This window comes from Oncorhynchus mykiss, chromosome 19 (genome assembly GCF_013265735.2).
Source record: "Oncorhynchus mykiss isolate Arlee chromosome 19, USDA_OmykA_1.1, whole genome shotgun sequence".
NCBI lineage: Eukaryota > Metazoa > Chordata > Actinopteri > Salmoniformes > Salmonidae > Oncorhynchus > Oncorhynchus mykiss.
In genome coordinates this window covers 48,324,436-48,339,324 of record NC_048583.1, presented here as the reverse complement: position 1 = coordinate 48,339,324, position 14,889 = coordinate 48,324,436, and the positions used below count along the sequence as shown (strand labels likewise).

The following is a 14,889-nucleotide window of genomic DNA, read 5'->3' as shown; positions in this document are numbered from 1 at the left end:
CTATCCAAAACAGAGATGTACAGTGCCTTGCGAAAGTATTCGGCCCCCTTGAACTTTGCGTCCTTTTGCCACATTTCAGGCTTCAAACATTTTGTGAAGAATCAACAACAAGTGGGACACAATCATGAAGTGGAATGACATTTATTGGATATTTCAAACTTTTTTAACAAATCAAAAACTGAAAAATTGGGCGTGCAAAATTATTCAGCCCCCTTAAGTTAATACTTTGTAGCGCCACTTTTTGCTGTGATTACAGCTGTAAGCCGCTTGGGGTATGTCTCTATCAGTTTTGCACATCGAGAGACTGAAATGTTTTCACATTCCTCCTTGCAAAACAGCTCGAGCTCAGTGAGGTTGGATGGAGAGCATTTGTGAACAGCAGTTTTCAGTTCTTTCCACAGATTCTCGATTGGATTCAGGTCTGGACTTTGACTTGGCCATTCTAACACCTGGATATGTTTATTTTTGAACCATTCCATTGTAGATTTTGCTTTATGTTTTGGATCATTGTCTTGTTGGAAGACAAATCTCCGTCCCAGTCTCAGGTCTTTTGCAGACTCCATCAGGTTTTCTTCCAGAATGGTCCTGTATTTGGCTCCATCCATCTTCCCATCAATTTTAACCATCTTCCCTGTCCCTGCTGAAGAAAAGCAGGCCCAAACCATGATGCTGCCACCACCATGTTTGACACTGGGGATGGTGTGTTCAGCTGTGTTGCTTTTACGCCAAACATAACGTTTTGCATTGTTGCCAAAAAGTTCAATTTTGGTTTCATCTGACCAGAGCACCTTCTTCCACATGTTTGGTGTGTCTCCCAGGTGGCTTGTGGCAAACTTTAAACAACACTTTTTATGGATATCTTTAAGAAATGGCTTTCTTCTTGCCACTCTTCCATAAAGGCCAGATTTGTGCAATATACGACTGATTGTTGTCCTATGGACAGAGTCTCCCACCTCAGCTGTAGATCTCTGCAGTTCATCCAGAGTGATCAGTCTTCTCCTTGTATGAGCTGAAAGTTTAGAGGGACGGCCAGGTCTTGGTAGATTTGCAGGTGCATTTATACGGAGACTTGATTACACACAGGTGGATTGTATTTATCATCATTAGTCATTTAGGTCAACATTGGATCATTCAGAGATCCTCACTGAACTTCTGGAGAGAGTTTGCTGCACTGAAAGTAAAGGGGCTGAATAATTTTGCACGCCCAATTTTTCAGTTTTTGATTTGTTAAAAAAGTTTGAAATATCCAATGAATGTCGTTCCACTTCATGATTGTGTCCCACTTGTTGTTGATTCTTCACAAAAAAATACAGTTTTATATCTTTATGTTTGAAGCCTGAAATGTGGCAAAAGGTCGCAAAGTTCAAGGGGGCCAAATACTTTCGCAAGGCACTGTATTTAAAAAGCATATTGAAGTTAGAAGCAATAGGATTTGAAGCAATAGCTATTTCAGCATTGTTTCGCGCTGCTATGAAACAAGCATGGGGACTGGTCTTGATAAATCAATGACATTTTTATTTTCACTGAATCTCCGTTTGGGTATTGGTTACACTACAATTACGGTGTGGAAATGGTATGCCCCTTAGATATTAATTTTGAATCCTCCAATCCTCTTATGCTCTTAGTACTGTAGCCTACTCCCGACCATCACGTTGTACAGCGCTATATTTTCCCGAATTCATCCTGATGAAAACCCTGAGGGTTTTGTTTTTTGTTTTGCCTTGGAATAGAAACACCATAATATTAATCAAATTAATTAAGCTACATTTCTTAAAAATCAATCCCATATATTATGTTCTTACCAAAAAGGTTTTATAGTCTCTAGTAATGCCAATATTGAAGACTATCAAACGCTTCTCCAAGATGCCCTGTGGTGGTCAAATTTGCACTAACTTGCAGTGAGCATAGCCTTACTATTGAGAAAGGCAGACCGTAGGCAGACCTGGCTCTCAAAAGACAGGCACTGTACACACTGCCCACAAAATGAGGTGGAAACTGAGCTGCACTTTCTAACCTCCTTCCAAATGTATGAGACACATATGTCCCTCAGATTACACAACTCAACAAAGAATTAGATTTCTTTTATTTATATAAACTCATATATCTATTGGGTGAAATACTAAAGTCTGCCATTACAGCAGCAAGGTCTGTGACCTGTTGCCACAAGAAAATGGCAACCAGTGAAGAACAAACACCATTGTAAATACAACCTATATTTACGTTTATTTATTTTCCCTTTTGTACTATTTGCACATCGTTATAACACTGTATATATACATAATATGACATTTGAAATATCTTTATTCTTTTGGAACTTTAGGGATTGTAATGTTTACTGTCAATTTTTATTGTTTATTTAACTTTTGTTTATTTTGTACCTCACTTGTTTTGGCAATGTAAACATATGTTTCCCATGCCAGTAAAGCCCTTCAATTGAATTGAATTGAATTGATATTGGTTCAGAGACAGAGAGAGGGAATGACAGGAGGGTGGAAGAGAGAAAAGTAGAATGGGCAGCATGTGACAGAGTGAGACAGTAGAGGGTTATGCCTCAGTAAAGAGGGACAGTTAAAAGAGAGAGAAAGAGAGGAAAGCAGAAGATGAGAGGGACAGAAAGAGAGAGGGAGTGATTGAAAGAGAGGGATGTGAGGGATGTGAGTATGATGGTCCCTGTGCTGTTCTACTTCCTCCATATTGACTACCTTAAAAACGAGCAGAGAGGGCACTTCCAAGACCCATTCTAATTAAACCAAATGAGTGTGTGAGACAGAATATAGCTCTGAATATTCCCCTTGTACACCTCACCTCCTCTCTTCACCCCTCTCATCCACTCCTCTCCACATCTCTTCTTTAATCTCTTCCCTCCTCCTCTCTCCACTTGTCCTCTTTCCTCTCCTCCTCTCTCCTTTCCTCTTCTCTCCTCTCCCTTCCTTTCCTCTCCTCATCTCCTCTCCTGTTTTGCTCTAACGATACCTAGTGTAGCAGAGCCTAATCTAAGGTGGTCTTTTCTACTTGTGTAGGCAGTGCCAGTCACAACAGCTTGGCGTTGTGTTCAGGTGGGCATTAGATCTGAAATGGCCAGTGAAATCTAGGTCTGCCCTCAGAGACTGAGGGTGAAGAGAAGCCTACAGGGAATCAGCAGGTCTGATTAAAGCACGGAACTCTGATACAGCCATGAGTGACAGGGCTCTCCACCATTTCAGCGCTGGCGGCTCAGGGAGCACAGAGGAAGCGGTAGGAAGAGAAAGGGGATGGGTTGCAGTGAGTGTTTATCTCTTATTCTCTTCCCCTCTTCCTTTCATTTCATCCTTTCACAGGTTGCAATTGTTTACAATATTTTACATATTTAACACTCTCAAATTAGGGGACTTTTTTCAAGTGACACTCCTATATGACACTTTAGTAGAAGGATAATGTGTGGAGATTGGCTGGGAGAGCTGTCACTCACTGGAAGGCTGGAGGGGCGGTCCTGCGAGATCAGACCCATGTCCTCTTGGTTGGCCTTCCCAGAATTCCCTGGGGCTTGCTGCTGACTCCTGCCTCCGTAACTCTCCCGAGGAGCCTCCTGGAGAGAGGGAGAGAGAGAGAGAAAGAGAGAGAGAGGGAGAGAGCGGGATAGCAATAGAGAGCGAGAGAAGGCAGAGAGAGATAACGAGAGAGAGAGAATGAATGAAAGAGAGAATGAGAGAATGAAATAAAGAAAGAGAAAGAGCGAGAATGAATTAGAGAGAGACAATGGAGAGAGAGAGAGAATGAGAGAGAAAGAATGAAAGAAAGAGAAAGCGGGAGAATGAATGAGAGAGCGAAAGATAGAGAGAAAGAGAGACAGAGTGAGAGACAGAGAGACAGAGAGAATGGGAGAGTGTAGACAGATAGATTCTTTAAAAGGGTTTTACAGTAAATGACATCATGCATTACAGTGTGTCTCTTGGGGGGGCAGGACAGGGGGTCTGATGAATGAAGCACAGCTCTTACAGCTCTAACAGCACATGATGAATTAAAGTGAGCTAGCCTCCCTCCCTCCATGTTTTGACTAGCTGTAAAGGAGGCATGAACGCCTGTCTCGCTCTGAAACCTCAGGTACAGTGTGTGTGTGGGGTAAACAGGTAGAGTAGAGCTGAGTGTCCCTCAGTCAGACAGTAGTCCAGATAGATAGAAGGCAATATGGGACAGTAATACCAGATGGTAATTAGGTTCTAATTGATTGCTGCTAGATTTTTTTTAACCTTTATTTAACTAGGCATGGCAGTTAAGAACATATTCTTATTTTCAATGACGGCCTAGGAACAGTGGGTTAACTGCCTGTTCAGGGGTAGAACGACAGATTTGTACCTTGTCAGCTCTGGGATTTGAACTTGCAACCTTTTGTTTACTAGTTCAACACTCTAACCACTAGGCTACCCTGCTTAGCATAGGAGACAAGTCTATCAATACTACAGCAGCACATCCAAACACACAAACACTCATACACACTCACAAAGACACAAAGTAACCCAATACTTGACAATAAACTCCCTACAGGTGGACACAAGTGTAGGTGAATATATTGTTATTGAAACACTCACCATAACAAAAGATCCCATCAACAGCAGTCTTTCCACCTAATCTGATATCTTGAAAAACACACTTTCATCCTTGCTCCTAAGTTGTTTTCTCTCTACTATAATCAAAACCAGATTTAAGTCTGTAAACCAATTTTCTTTCCAGAGATAAAAATGTATTTTTCTCATTGACTCCCTTTCATTGAGTAGTCAGCTCATCCTACATGGTGTTCAGCGATCAGACAGACACCAGGACAATGGAAGCATCCGTTTAGAGGATTATATCTCTCTACTGGTTACACGATCACTGATACCACAAACACAGAACAACCTCCATTCTAAACATCTCAGAGAGAGAACTAACACAGAACAACCTCCATTCTAAACATCTCAGAGAGAGAACTAACACAGAACAACCTCCATTCTAAACATCTCAGAGAGAGAACTAACACAGAACAACCTCCATTCTAAACATCTCAGAGAGAGAACTAACACAGAACAACCTCCATTCTAAACATATCAGAGAGAGAACAAACACAGAACAACCTACATTCTAAACATCTCAGAGAAAGAACTAACACAGAACAACCTCCATTCTAAACATCTCAGAGAGAGAACTAACACAGAACAACCTCCATTACAACAGCAATGTGGAGGTGATGGTGACTATTGCGGATTTGACCGTGGACCGAGACAAATAGACATGGTTCTATATTTAGTACTATGGTGGTGAAGACTGTATCCTCCCTGAACGCTATGCAGGCCTGTGTTGATCTACCAGGGTACAATCTACTCTACACTGGCACCATGCCAACCTGCTGCCTTTATTACATTCTACTGTAGATCAGTGAAGTCTTTCATTTAGTACAGCACCACTTACACAAATACACACACATCACTTCTCCTAACACAAATACACACACATCACTTCTCCTTCCACAAATACACACACATCACTTCTCCTTACACAAATACACACACATCGCTTCTCCTTACACAAATACACACACATCGCTTCTCCTTACACAAATACACACACATCGCTTCTCCTTACACAAATACACACACATCGCTTCTCCTTACACAAATACACACACATCGCTTCTCCTTACACAAATACACACACATCGCTTCTCCTTACACAAATACACACACATCACTTCTCCTTACACAAATACACACACATCACTTCTCCTTACACAAATACACACACATCACTTCTCCTTACACAAATACACACACATCACTTCTCCTTACACAAATACACACACATCACTTCTCCTTACACAAATACACACACATCGCTTCCCTTCCACAAATATACATCACCTTCTCTCTATAAAAACACACAGCAATTTTCCTTACAAAAATATATAGCACTTCCTAAGGTAAATAAAGTAGAAAGGGGGGAGAAAGGAAGTGTCTAATGCACACATCCTGAGACTTGGCTGGCCACACACCACTCACCACTCCACACACCACTCACCACTCCCCTCACCACTCCCCTCACCACTCACCACTCCACTCACCACTCCACTCACCACTCACTACCCCACTCACCACTCCACTCACCACTCCCCTCACCACTCACCACTCCACTCACCACTCCACTCACCACTCCACTCGCTCACCACTCACCACTCACACTCACCACTCCACTCACCACTCTCCTCACCACTCCACTCACCACTACACTCACCACTTCACTCACCACTTCACTCACCACGCCACTCACCACTCCACTCACCACTCACCACTCCACTCACCACTCCACTCACCACTCCACTCACCCCTCCCCTCACCACTCACCACTCACCACTCCCCTCACCACTCACCACTCACCACTCCACTCACCACTCCACTCCACTCGCTCACCACCACCACTCACCACTCACACTCACCACTCCACTCACACTCACCACTCCACTCACCACTCCCCTCACCACTCCACTCACCACTCCACTCACAACTCACCACTCCACTCACCACCCCACTCACTACTCTCTCACCACTCACCACCCCATTCACCACTCCCTCACCACTCCACTCACCACTCACCACTCACCACTTCACTCACCACCCCACTCACCACTAACCACTCCACTCACCACTCCTCTCAACACTCACCCCCCTCTCACCACTCCACTCACCACTCATCACTCCACTCACCACTCCACTCGATACTCCCTTACCACTCACCACTCCACTCACCACTTCACTCACCACTCCACTCACCCCACTCACCACTCCCTCACCACCCCACTCACCACTCCCTCACCACTCCACTCACCACTCCCCTCACCACTACACTCACCTATCCACTCACCACTCCACTCACCACTCACCACCCCACTCACCACTCCACTCACCACTCCTTCACCACTCCACTCACCACCCCACTCCCCACCCACCACCCGACTCACCACTCACCACTGACCACCACTAGAGTACATAAACACTGACAGATACAGACACAGGCACACACGCATCAGTACACTAACTCCTATTGAAAACAGGGCCGACACAGCAAAGTAAAATATTTACTCAGGCAGAAGTGTGTGTGTGTGTGTGTGTGTGTGTGTGTGTGTGTGTGTGTGTGTGTGTGTGTGTGTGTGTGTGTGTGTGTGTGTGTGTTTGATGTACATTTACTGGAAGGAAATGCTGAGACAGCTGAGTCATAGTAATGTTAACCTAGTGCAACTGTTCATCCTGTCATCATCACCTACTTTCACTATAGCGAGAGAGAGAGAGAGAGAGAGAGAGAGAGAGAGAGAGAGAGAGAGAGAGAGAGAGAGAGAGAGAGAGAGAGAGAGAGAGAGAGAGAGAGAGATGATCAACTAGGTTCACCCAGCCACATAATAATACAAACAGGCACAAACGACCTGAAAACACAGCAGGAAAGGGTGGCTACAGCACTCAAGGGATTGATTGAAAAAGCTTATTCTACTTTCCCCAACGCACGAGTGGTTATCTCCACCCTGCTACCACAAAAATACTTTCACTCTGCTACCATACAAGTATTTCTCGTGACTGTGCCTCAAAACCGAATGTTTACCTGGTCAAACACTCCACCCTGGACTTGAACAGTCTTTACGACCAGGTCCACCGATACAAGGCAGCAGTGCCCTCCTTTGCCCGGACATCACCATCAAACACAGCCCCAACACAACACACAGGAGCTACAGATCAATAGACACCCTGCCCAGACCAGCAAGACACCCTGCCCAGACCAGCAAGACACTCTCCCAGACCTGCAAGACCCCCCCCCTCAAGCCACATCCCCACCCCAATCAATCAACACCCCACCTCAAGTCAACCATGCCCACACCCCATTTAGGCCCCCTCAGATCAGACCTATGCCCCTCCTGCCCACCCCATGCCCCCCACTCCCGCAAAGAGAGCCTCGACATGAAAGTCACACATATGCCCAGGCCGTGAGCAGGCAAACAGGCCCAACCCCCACTCTTACACTAGCCCAAGCCAATGACATGTGCCAAACCACACAACTAACACCATTGGACACTTTACTGAACACAAAGCTTTTACTATATCCAAGGCCTGAGGTCATCTGCCTTTGGCCTAAAGAGCAGGAACCTGGACTTCAGAATTACAGAACTTCTCATCCTACAATAAACATGGTATAGAGGAGATGAACCCACTGGTTGCCCTCTAGAGAGAGCTGGTAGTCCCATCTACCAAACTATCATTCGTGAAACAGGGAAGGGACTCGGGGGGAAATTCTAATTTGGTTTAGAACAGACATAACTCACTATATTAAACTAATCAAAACAGGAACATTTTACATTTGGCTAGAAATTCAAAAGGAAATGATCTTAACAGAGAAAAATGTCCTCCTGTGTGCTACCTATATCCCCCCATTAGAATCTCCATACTTTAATGAAGACAACTTCTCCATCCTGGAGGAGAAATCAATCATTTTCAGGCCCAGGAACATGTACTAATCTGTGGTGACCCAAATGCCAGAAAAGGACAAAAACCTGACACCCTCAGCACATAGGGGGACAAACACCTGCCTGGAGGTGACAGCATTCCATCCCCCATTTGCCCCCCTAGGCACAACTACAACAACATAACCAACAAAAACGAGTCACAACTCCTGCTGCTCTGTCGCACGCTGGGTATGTACATAGTCAATGGTAGGCTTCGGGGGGACTCCTATGGTAGATACACCTATAGCTCATTTCTTGGCACTAGTATTATAGACTACTTTATCACTGACCTCAACCCAGTGTCTCTCAGAGCATTCACAGTCAGCCCACTGACACCCCTATCAGATCACAGAAAAATCACAGTCTACTTGAACAGAGCAATACTGAATCATGAGGCATCAAAGCCAAAATAACTGAATAATATTAAGAAATGCTATAGATGGAAGGAAAGTAGTGTGGCAACTTACCAAAAAACAATCAGGCAACAAAAAATGAAATCCCTTTAGACAACATCCTGGATAAAACTTGCCAGTAGAAAATCTAAACAGTATATTTGACCTCTCAGCTTCCCTATCAAATCTAAAAATTTCAAACAGAAAACTGAAGAAAATTAACAACAATGACAAATGTGACCCGATTCAGTAAACTAGGTGTTTGTCGCAAGTCACAACTTCACAGGAGTGCCGTTTGAAAGTAAAAAATGTTTTAGATCAAAATGCGTTTTTGGCAGAAATGCCTTTCTCGAACATGTGAACTTTCATGAGCCTTAATAACATACTTGTATGCCATCTGTAAATACGAATACAATTGTTAAATTACGATCCTTGTTGGTTAAGCCATAAAAAAAGTCAGCAACCTTCCCACTAGCCATGATTGGCTGAGATAATGAGTGGGCTGGGCATGCCGAGAGAGGAGTTCGGATTGGTCTGCCATATAGATGGCTTTTGTCTTTTTGAGCTGGTCAGTCTGTGTTGGTAGTCCTGTCGAACGCGGCTTTTTAAAAAATGTTTTGTGTAGTGGAGCTGCATAAGGTAAGTATTGCGCTCCACCCCTGTGAAGGATCAAGTTCAGTGATCAAGAAATCAGTGGAATTAGAGTATGATAGCTAAAGAGATGGAGAAAACACCTGTCTCCAGATTACATCATCAAACTAACGGCAACTGTTGCATGGCATCCATGACAGGAAGACGCGTCCATCATGCATGATGATGTATACAGGTAAGATAGTCTAGAGTTAGCTAGCTACATTTTCAGATATTACACGTTTTTAATTTTGACAGAAAGTGGTTTCATTTCAAGCTAAAATGTACTGTTAGCTAGCTAGCTAACATTAGCTGGCTGGCTCCCTAGCTGATGTTGTTATTCATATCCGAGAGCTGTTTGCTTTGCTAGTTAGAGCCTAATGTTAGCTAGCTAACATTGAACCTGGTTGGTTTGCTCCCAGCATATTCATGCAGTGTGGTAACGACATGATTTGGCACTATGTTCATTGTTGTTTAACTAGCTAAGGTTAGCTGGCTGGCTCGTTAGCTAACGTTATGTGATGTATGATTTTACACATTGTTTACCTAGCTAAGTTCATTGTTTACCTAGCTAACTAGCTGCATGTCTTAAGCTAAAGTGTACTGTTAGCTAGCTAGCTAACATTAGCTGGCTGGCTCCCTAGCTGATGTTGTTATTCGTATCCCAGAGCTGTTTGCTTTGCTAGTTGCAGCCTAATGTTAGCTAGCTAACATTGAACCTGGATGGTTAGCTCCCAGCATAGTCATGCATTGTAGTAATGACATGATTTGGCACTATGTTCATTGTTGTTTAGCTAGATAAAGTTAGCTGGCTGGCTCGTTAGATAACATTACGCGACGTGTAATTTTACACGTTGTCTTAATGTCTTAAGCTAAAGTGAATATGGCAGGTGTCAGTAAACTGCAAAGAAGCATAATTAAATTGTTGCCATCAGAGCTGGTTAGGCTGTTTTCATGTCATCCAGAGGTAAACAAATCATTGGCCAGAGCATCAAGTCTGTGCTCTAAACACTCCGAGGGTGAAACAAGATGGGTGGGGCTAAAGCTTAAGAGGGTGTGAAAGATGCTGAATGGGTGTAGACAAAGAAGAGCTCTTCACTAGATACCAAAACATTCAAAGGCCATTTTCTCAAAAGTGAGTTTACAAGTTTACAATAATTACTTTCCCATTGTTCCTCAACAATGCAGTATGATATACCATTTTGTAGCTCTTAGTCTCTACTTTTATCCAATGTAAAAAACACAATTACAAATGTTGCTACATAAGACCAAATCTAGGTGGTGAGTCACAAATGGTTTGATGAAGAATGCAAAACCTAAGAAAGAAATTGAGAAAATTATCCAACCAAAAACATAGAGACCCAGAAAACCTCTATGCCTTCACTAAGGTGAATCACTAAAACAATACAGAAATACACTATGGAAAAAGAAGGAACAGCTCAATGTAATTGAAGAACCCATAGACTAACCACTTGTGAGGAAATTGTAAAACTCTAAACAATCAACAACACGAGGAGTTATCTATCCAAAACAGAGATGTATGGGTAAACCACTTATCTAGTCTTTTTGGCCCTATAACAAAGAACAAACAACAAAAACATATACATTATAAAATACAAATCTTAGAATCAACTATTACAGACTACCAGAACCCACTGGATTCTCCAATTACATTTAATGAACTACAGGACAAAATGCAAACCCTCCAACCCAAAAAGGCCTGTGGTGTTGATGGTATCCTCAATGAAATGCTAAAATATACAGACAACAAATTCCAACTGGCTACACTAAAACTCTTTAACATTATCCTCTGGCATATTCCCCAATATTTGGGACCAAGGTCTGATCACCCTAATCCACAAAAGTGGAGACAGATTTGATCCCAATAACTACCGTGGGATATGCGTCAACAGCAGCCTTGGGAAAATCCTCTGCATTATCATTAACAGCAGACTCGTACATTTCCTCAGTGAAAACAATGTACTGAGCAAATGTCAAAGGCAAACTCTTCTCATGCGTTGTTGATTTCAAAAAAGCTTTTGACTCAATTTGGCATGAGAGTCTGCTACACAAATTGATGGAAAGTGGTGTTGGGGGACAAACATACAACATTATAAAATCCATGTACATAAACAACAAGTGTGCAGTTAAAAATGTCAGCTTAAGCCCCACCCTCTTCAACATATATATCAACGAATTGGCGACGGCACTAGAACTGTCTGCAGCACCCGGTCTCACCCTACTTGAATCTGAAGTCAAATGTTTACTGTTTGCTGATGATCTGGTGCTTCTGTCCTCAACCAAGGAGGGCCTACAGCAGCACCTAGATCTTCTGCACAGATTCAGTCAGACCTGGACAGTAAATCTCAGTAAGACAAAAATAATGGTGTTCCAAAAAAGGTCCAGTTGCCAGGACCACAAATACAACTTCTGCATGCAAAATTCTGCAAAAACATCCTCTGTGTACAAATTACAGGGCCAAATAATGCATGCAGAGCAGAATTACGCCGATACCCGCTAATTATCAAAATCCAGAAAAGAACCGTTCAATTCTACAACCTCCTAAAAGGAAGCGATTCCCAAACCTTCCATAACAAACCCATCACCTACAGAGAGATGAACCTGGAGAAGAGTCTTCTAAGCAAGCTGGTGCTGGGGCTCTGTTCACAAACACAAACAGACCCCACAGAGCCCCAGGACAGCAACACAATTAGACCCAACCATATCATTAGAAATCAAAAAGATAATTACTTGACACATTGGAAAGAATGAGCAAAAAACAGAGCAAACTATAATGCTGTTTGGCCCTAAACAGAGAGTACACAGCCACAGCCTGACCACTGTGACTGACCCAAACTTAAGGAAAGCTTTGACTAGGTACAGACTCAGTGAGCATAGCTTGCTATTGAGAAACGCTGCAGTTTGGCAGACCTGGCTCTCAAGAGAAGACAGGCTGTGTGCTCACTGCCCACAAAATGAGGTGGAAACTGAGATGCACTTCCTAACCTCCTGCCTAATGTATGACCATATTAGAGAGACATATTTCCCTCAGATTACACAGACTGAGAGTGAGACAGAGGGAGAGAGAGAGTGGGAGAGAGAGCAATAGAGAGAGACAGAGGGAGAGAGAGAGATGGAGCAAGAGAGAGAATCAATGAGTACAGCCAAAGTGAGGTTAGTCTAATTTTGCTTCATGTATTTTTAGTCATTTTCTTGAAAATAGTAATTTCTGAGCTAATTTAGAAGCTATGATGAGCAGCTAGAATATCATCCACTCCTCCACACCTTACGCCTGGAGCTACACTTATTCCTGTCTTCACACACACACACACACACACACACACACACACACACACACACACACACACACACACACACACACACACACACACACACACACACACACACACACACAGTGTTTTTAACAAGGCTACATCTTAGCGTAATAGAAAAGAGGGTATTGAAGAAAAAGGATTTGAAGTACATGAGGGAATGCAGGAATCTGACTGAAATTATGTTAGACAGCCATGGGGAGTTAGGAGTTAGTATTACATATATAGACTGATAACTGGTGAGTAGGCTGTTTGTCTGGGCTTGGAGATGGATAGAAAGCATTCATAAATGAAAGATATACAGTATCTGTCAGTGGCAGGGCCCTCTCCTCTTCTCTCTCTCTTTCCTTCCATCCATCCATCCTTGCCTCCATCTCTCCTGCCTCATGACTACCAAATTAATGTTATTCCCACACCGTCACAGATGCAGATCTCCGCCAATCTGCCACTAATTCCATTAATATTCATTAAAAATTAAGCTTAATTGCGCGTCTTTAAAAAGCCCAGTGGCCCCAGCCTATCCCTGGCCCCCTGAGGACAGCTAGTTCGGATTTCCACTGGGCAACCTCCCCATGCCTGTCACCCCTTCACACAGAGAGGACAGAAAGGAGGGAGGGAGTGGGAAATGGGGAAGGAGGGGAGTGAGACTATGTTGTAAGCAGAGGAGAGAGAGAGAGAGAGAGAGAGAGAGAGAGAGAGAGAGAGAGAGAGAGAGAGAGAGAGAGAGGGAAAGAGAGAGAAAGAGGGAGAGCACAATAGGGAGAAAGATAGAAAGAACAATAGGGAGAAAGATATAACAGTGGGTGATATGGAGCGTCACCACATAGATACACACAGTACTGTCATGTACTTCACACAGAAGTTGTAGAAGAGTGATGGGAGCACCACAGAGAGACAGTGACACTTCTAACAGCCAAACTGAGTTGAATCACACTGGCCAGAGGATGGATCCTCTCATGCCTGCTTCACCTGAGCCATGTGTGTGTATGCGTGTGAGTGTGTGTGTGCGCCCGTATGTGTGCGTGTCTGCTTCTGATTGTTCTTGAGGGGGATATTTTTAGCGTTCATATTTAAAGCAGAGGATGGGAAAATCATGACGTTTATAAATACAAACGCACGTCTGTGTACACAAAGCACAGCACATCAGAGACATGACAGAGAACAGGGAACAGGGACAGACAAAGACAGGCAGGCAGCAGCAGAGAGGAGAGTAGAGTAGAGGGTGAGGAGTGGGGAGGGGAGATGCAGGCCATCCATATTCATGGTCCTGCACATCATTAGCACAGACAACAATGGCACCTCAGATTGGGATGCCATAATTGAAGCAATCAGCAAGTTGCACAATATTACAGTAGGGAGAGAGAGAGAGGAGTTGCCAGGGAGAAAATGGCAGCTCTTATTTAGGCCTGTAATGCAGAAACTAGATTCAGTATAAACTGACAGCTTGGATCAGACAGGACTGAAAGACAATGCAGCAGTCCCTCTAGAGTAGAAAGGACAACGGACTGACTGACTGCCTCACAGATTTTGGTTAATGCAAAGACTAATATGTTGCAATCCCTTTTCAAAGGATACGTGTGTGTGCATACACTACCCATATCCGACTGTTTCTGCCATTGTGTGTGAGTGCGTGCGTGTCTTGGTGCATACCTATACGCTGCAGTACTGATCCTCGCTCTACAACCATTACCCAGCCCAGTGACAGAGAGCCAGCCAGGGAGGGACCCCCCCCCCAGAGCGCTAAATACTACCCTCTACAGTGTGATTAAGACTGTTCAAACCCTTTCAAAAAACACCTCGCAATTGCATTTGAATCACAATGGTACATACAAACATAAATCAGAAAAACACCACAACGCATTCCAGACACGCAATTAGAAAGTGTCAGTCAGCACAGATGTGCAAACACACAACTAAAAACCCAATCCAACCGACAGAAGCCCTCCCCCCCTCAAAAAAAAAAATCTAACTAACCGTTTTTTCCGGCTTTCTATTTTTTTCTAAACTCATCAGGCTTAAGTGCTTGTTTCAGGCAGCCAATAGG

The 14,889-nt window shown here is 43.5% G+C and overlaps 1 protein-coding gene across 1 annotated transcript in view; it reads right to left on the bottom strand.

Moving 5' to 3' along the window:
* Positions 1 to 14,889, bottom strand: part of LOC110498372 (AT-rich interactive domain-containing protein 1B) — a 331,437-nt gene that overhangs the window by 243,224 nt on the left and 73,324 nt on the right. The window contains exon 4 of the mRNA XM_036954974.1: positions 3,449 to 3,565. Within this exon, the coding sequence (XP_036810869.1) occupies positions 3,449 to 3,565 (117 nt within the window). The remainder of the gene's footprint in view (positions 1 to 3,448; positions 3,566 to 14,889) is intronic.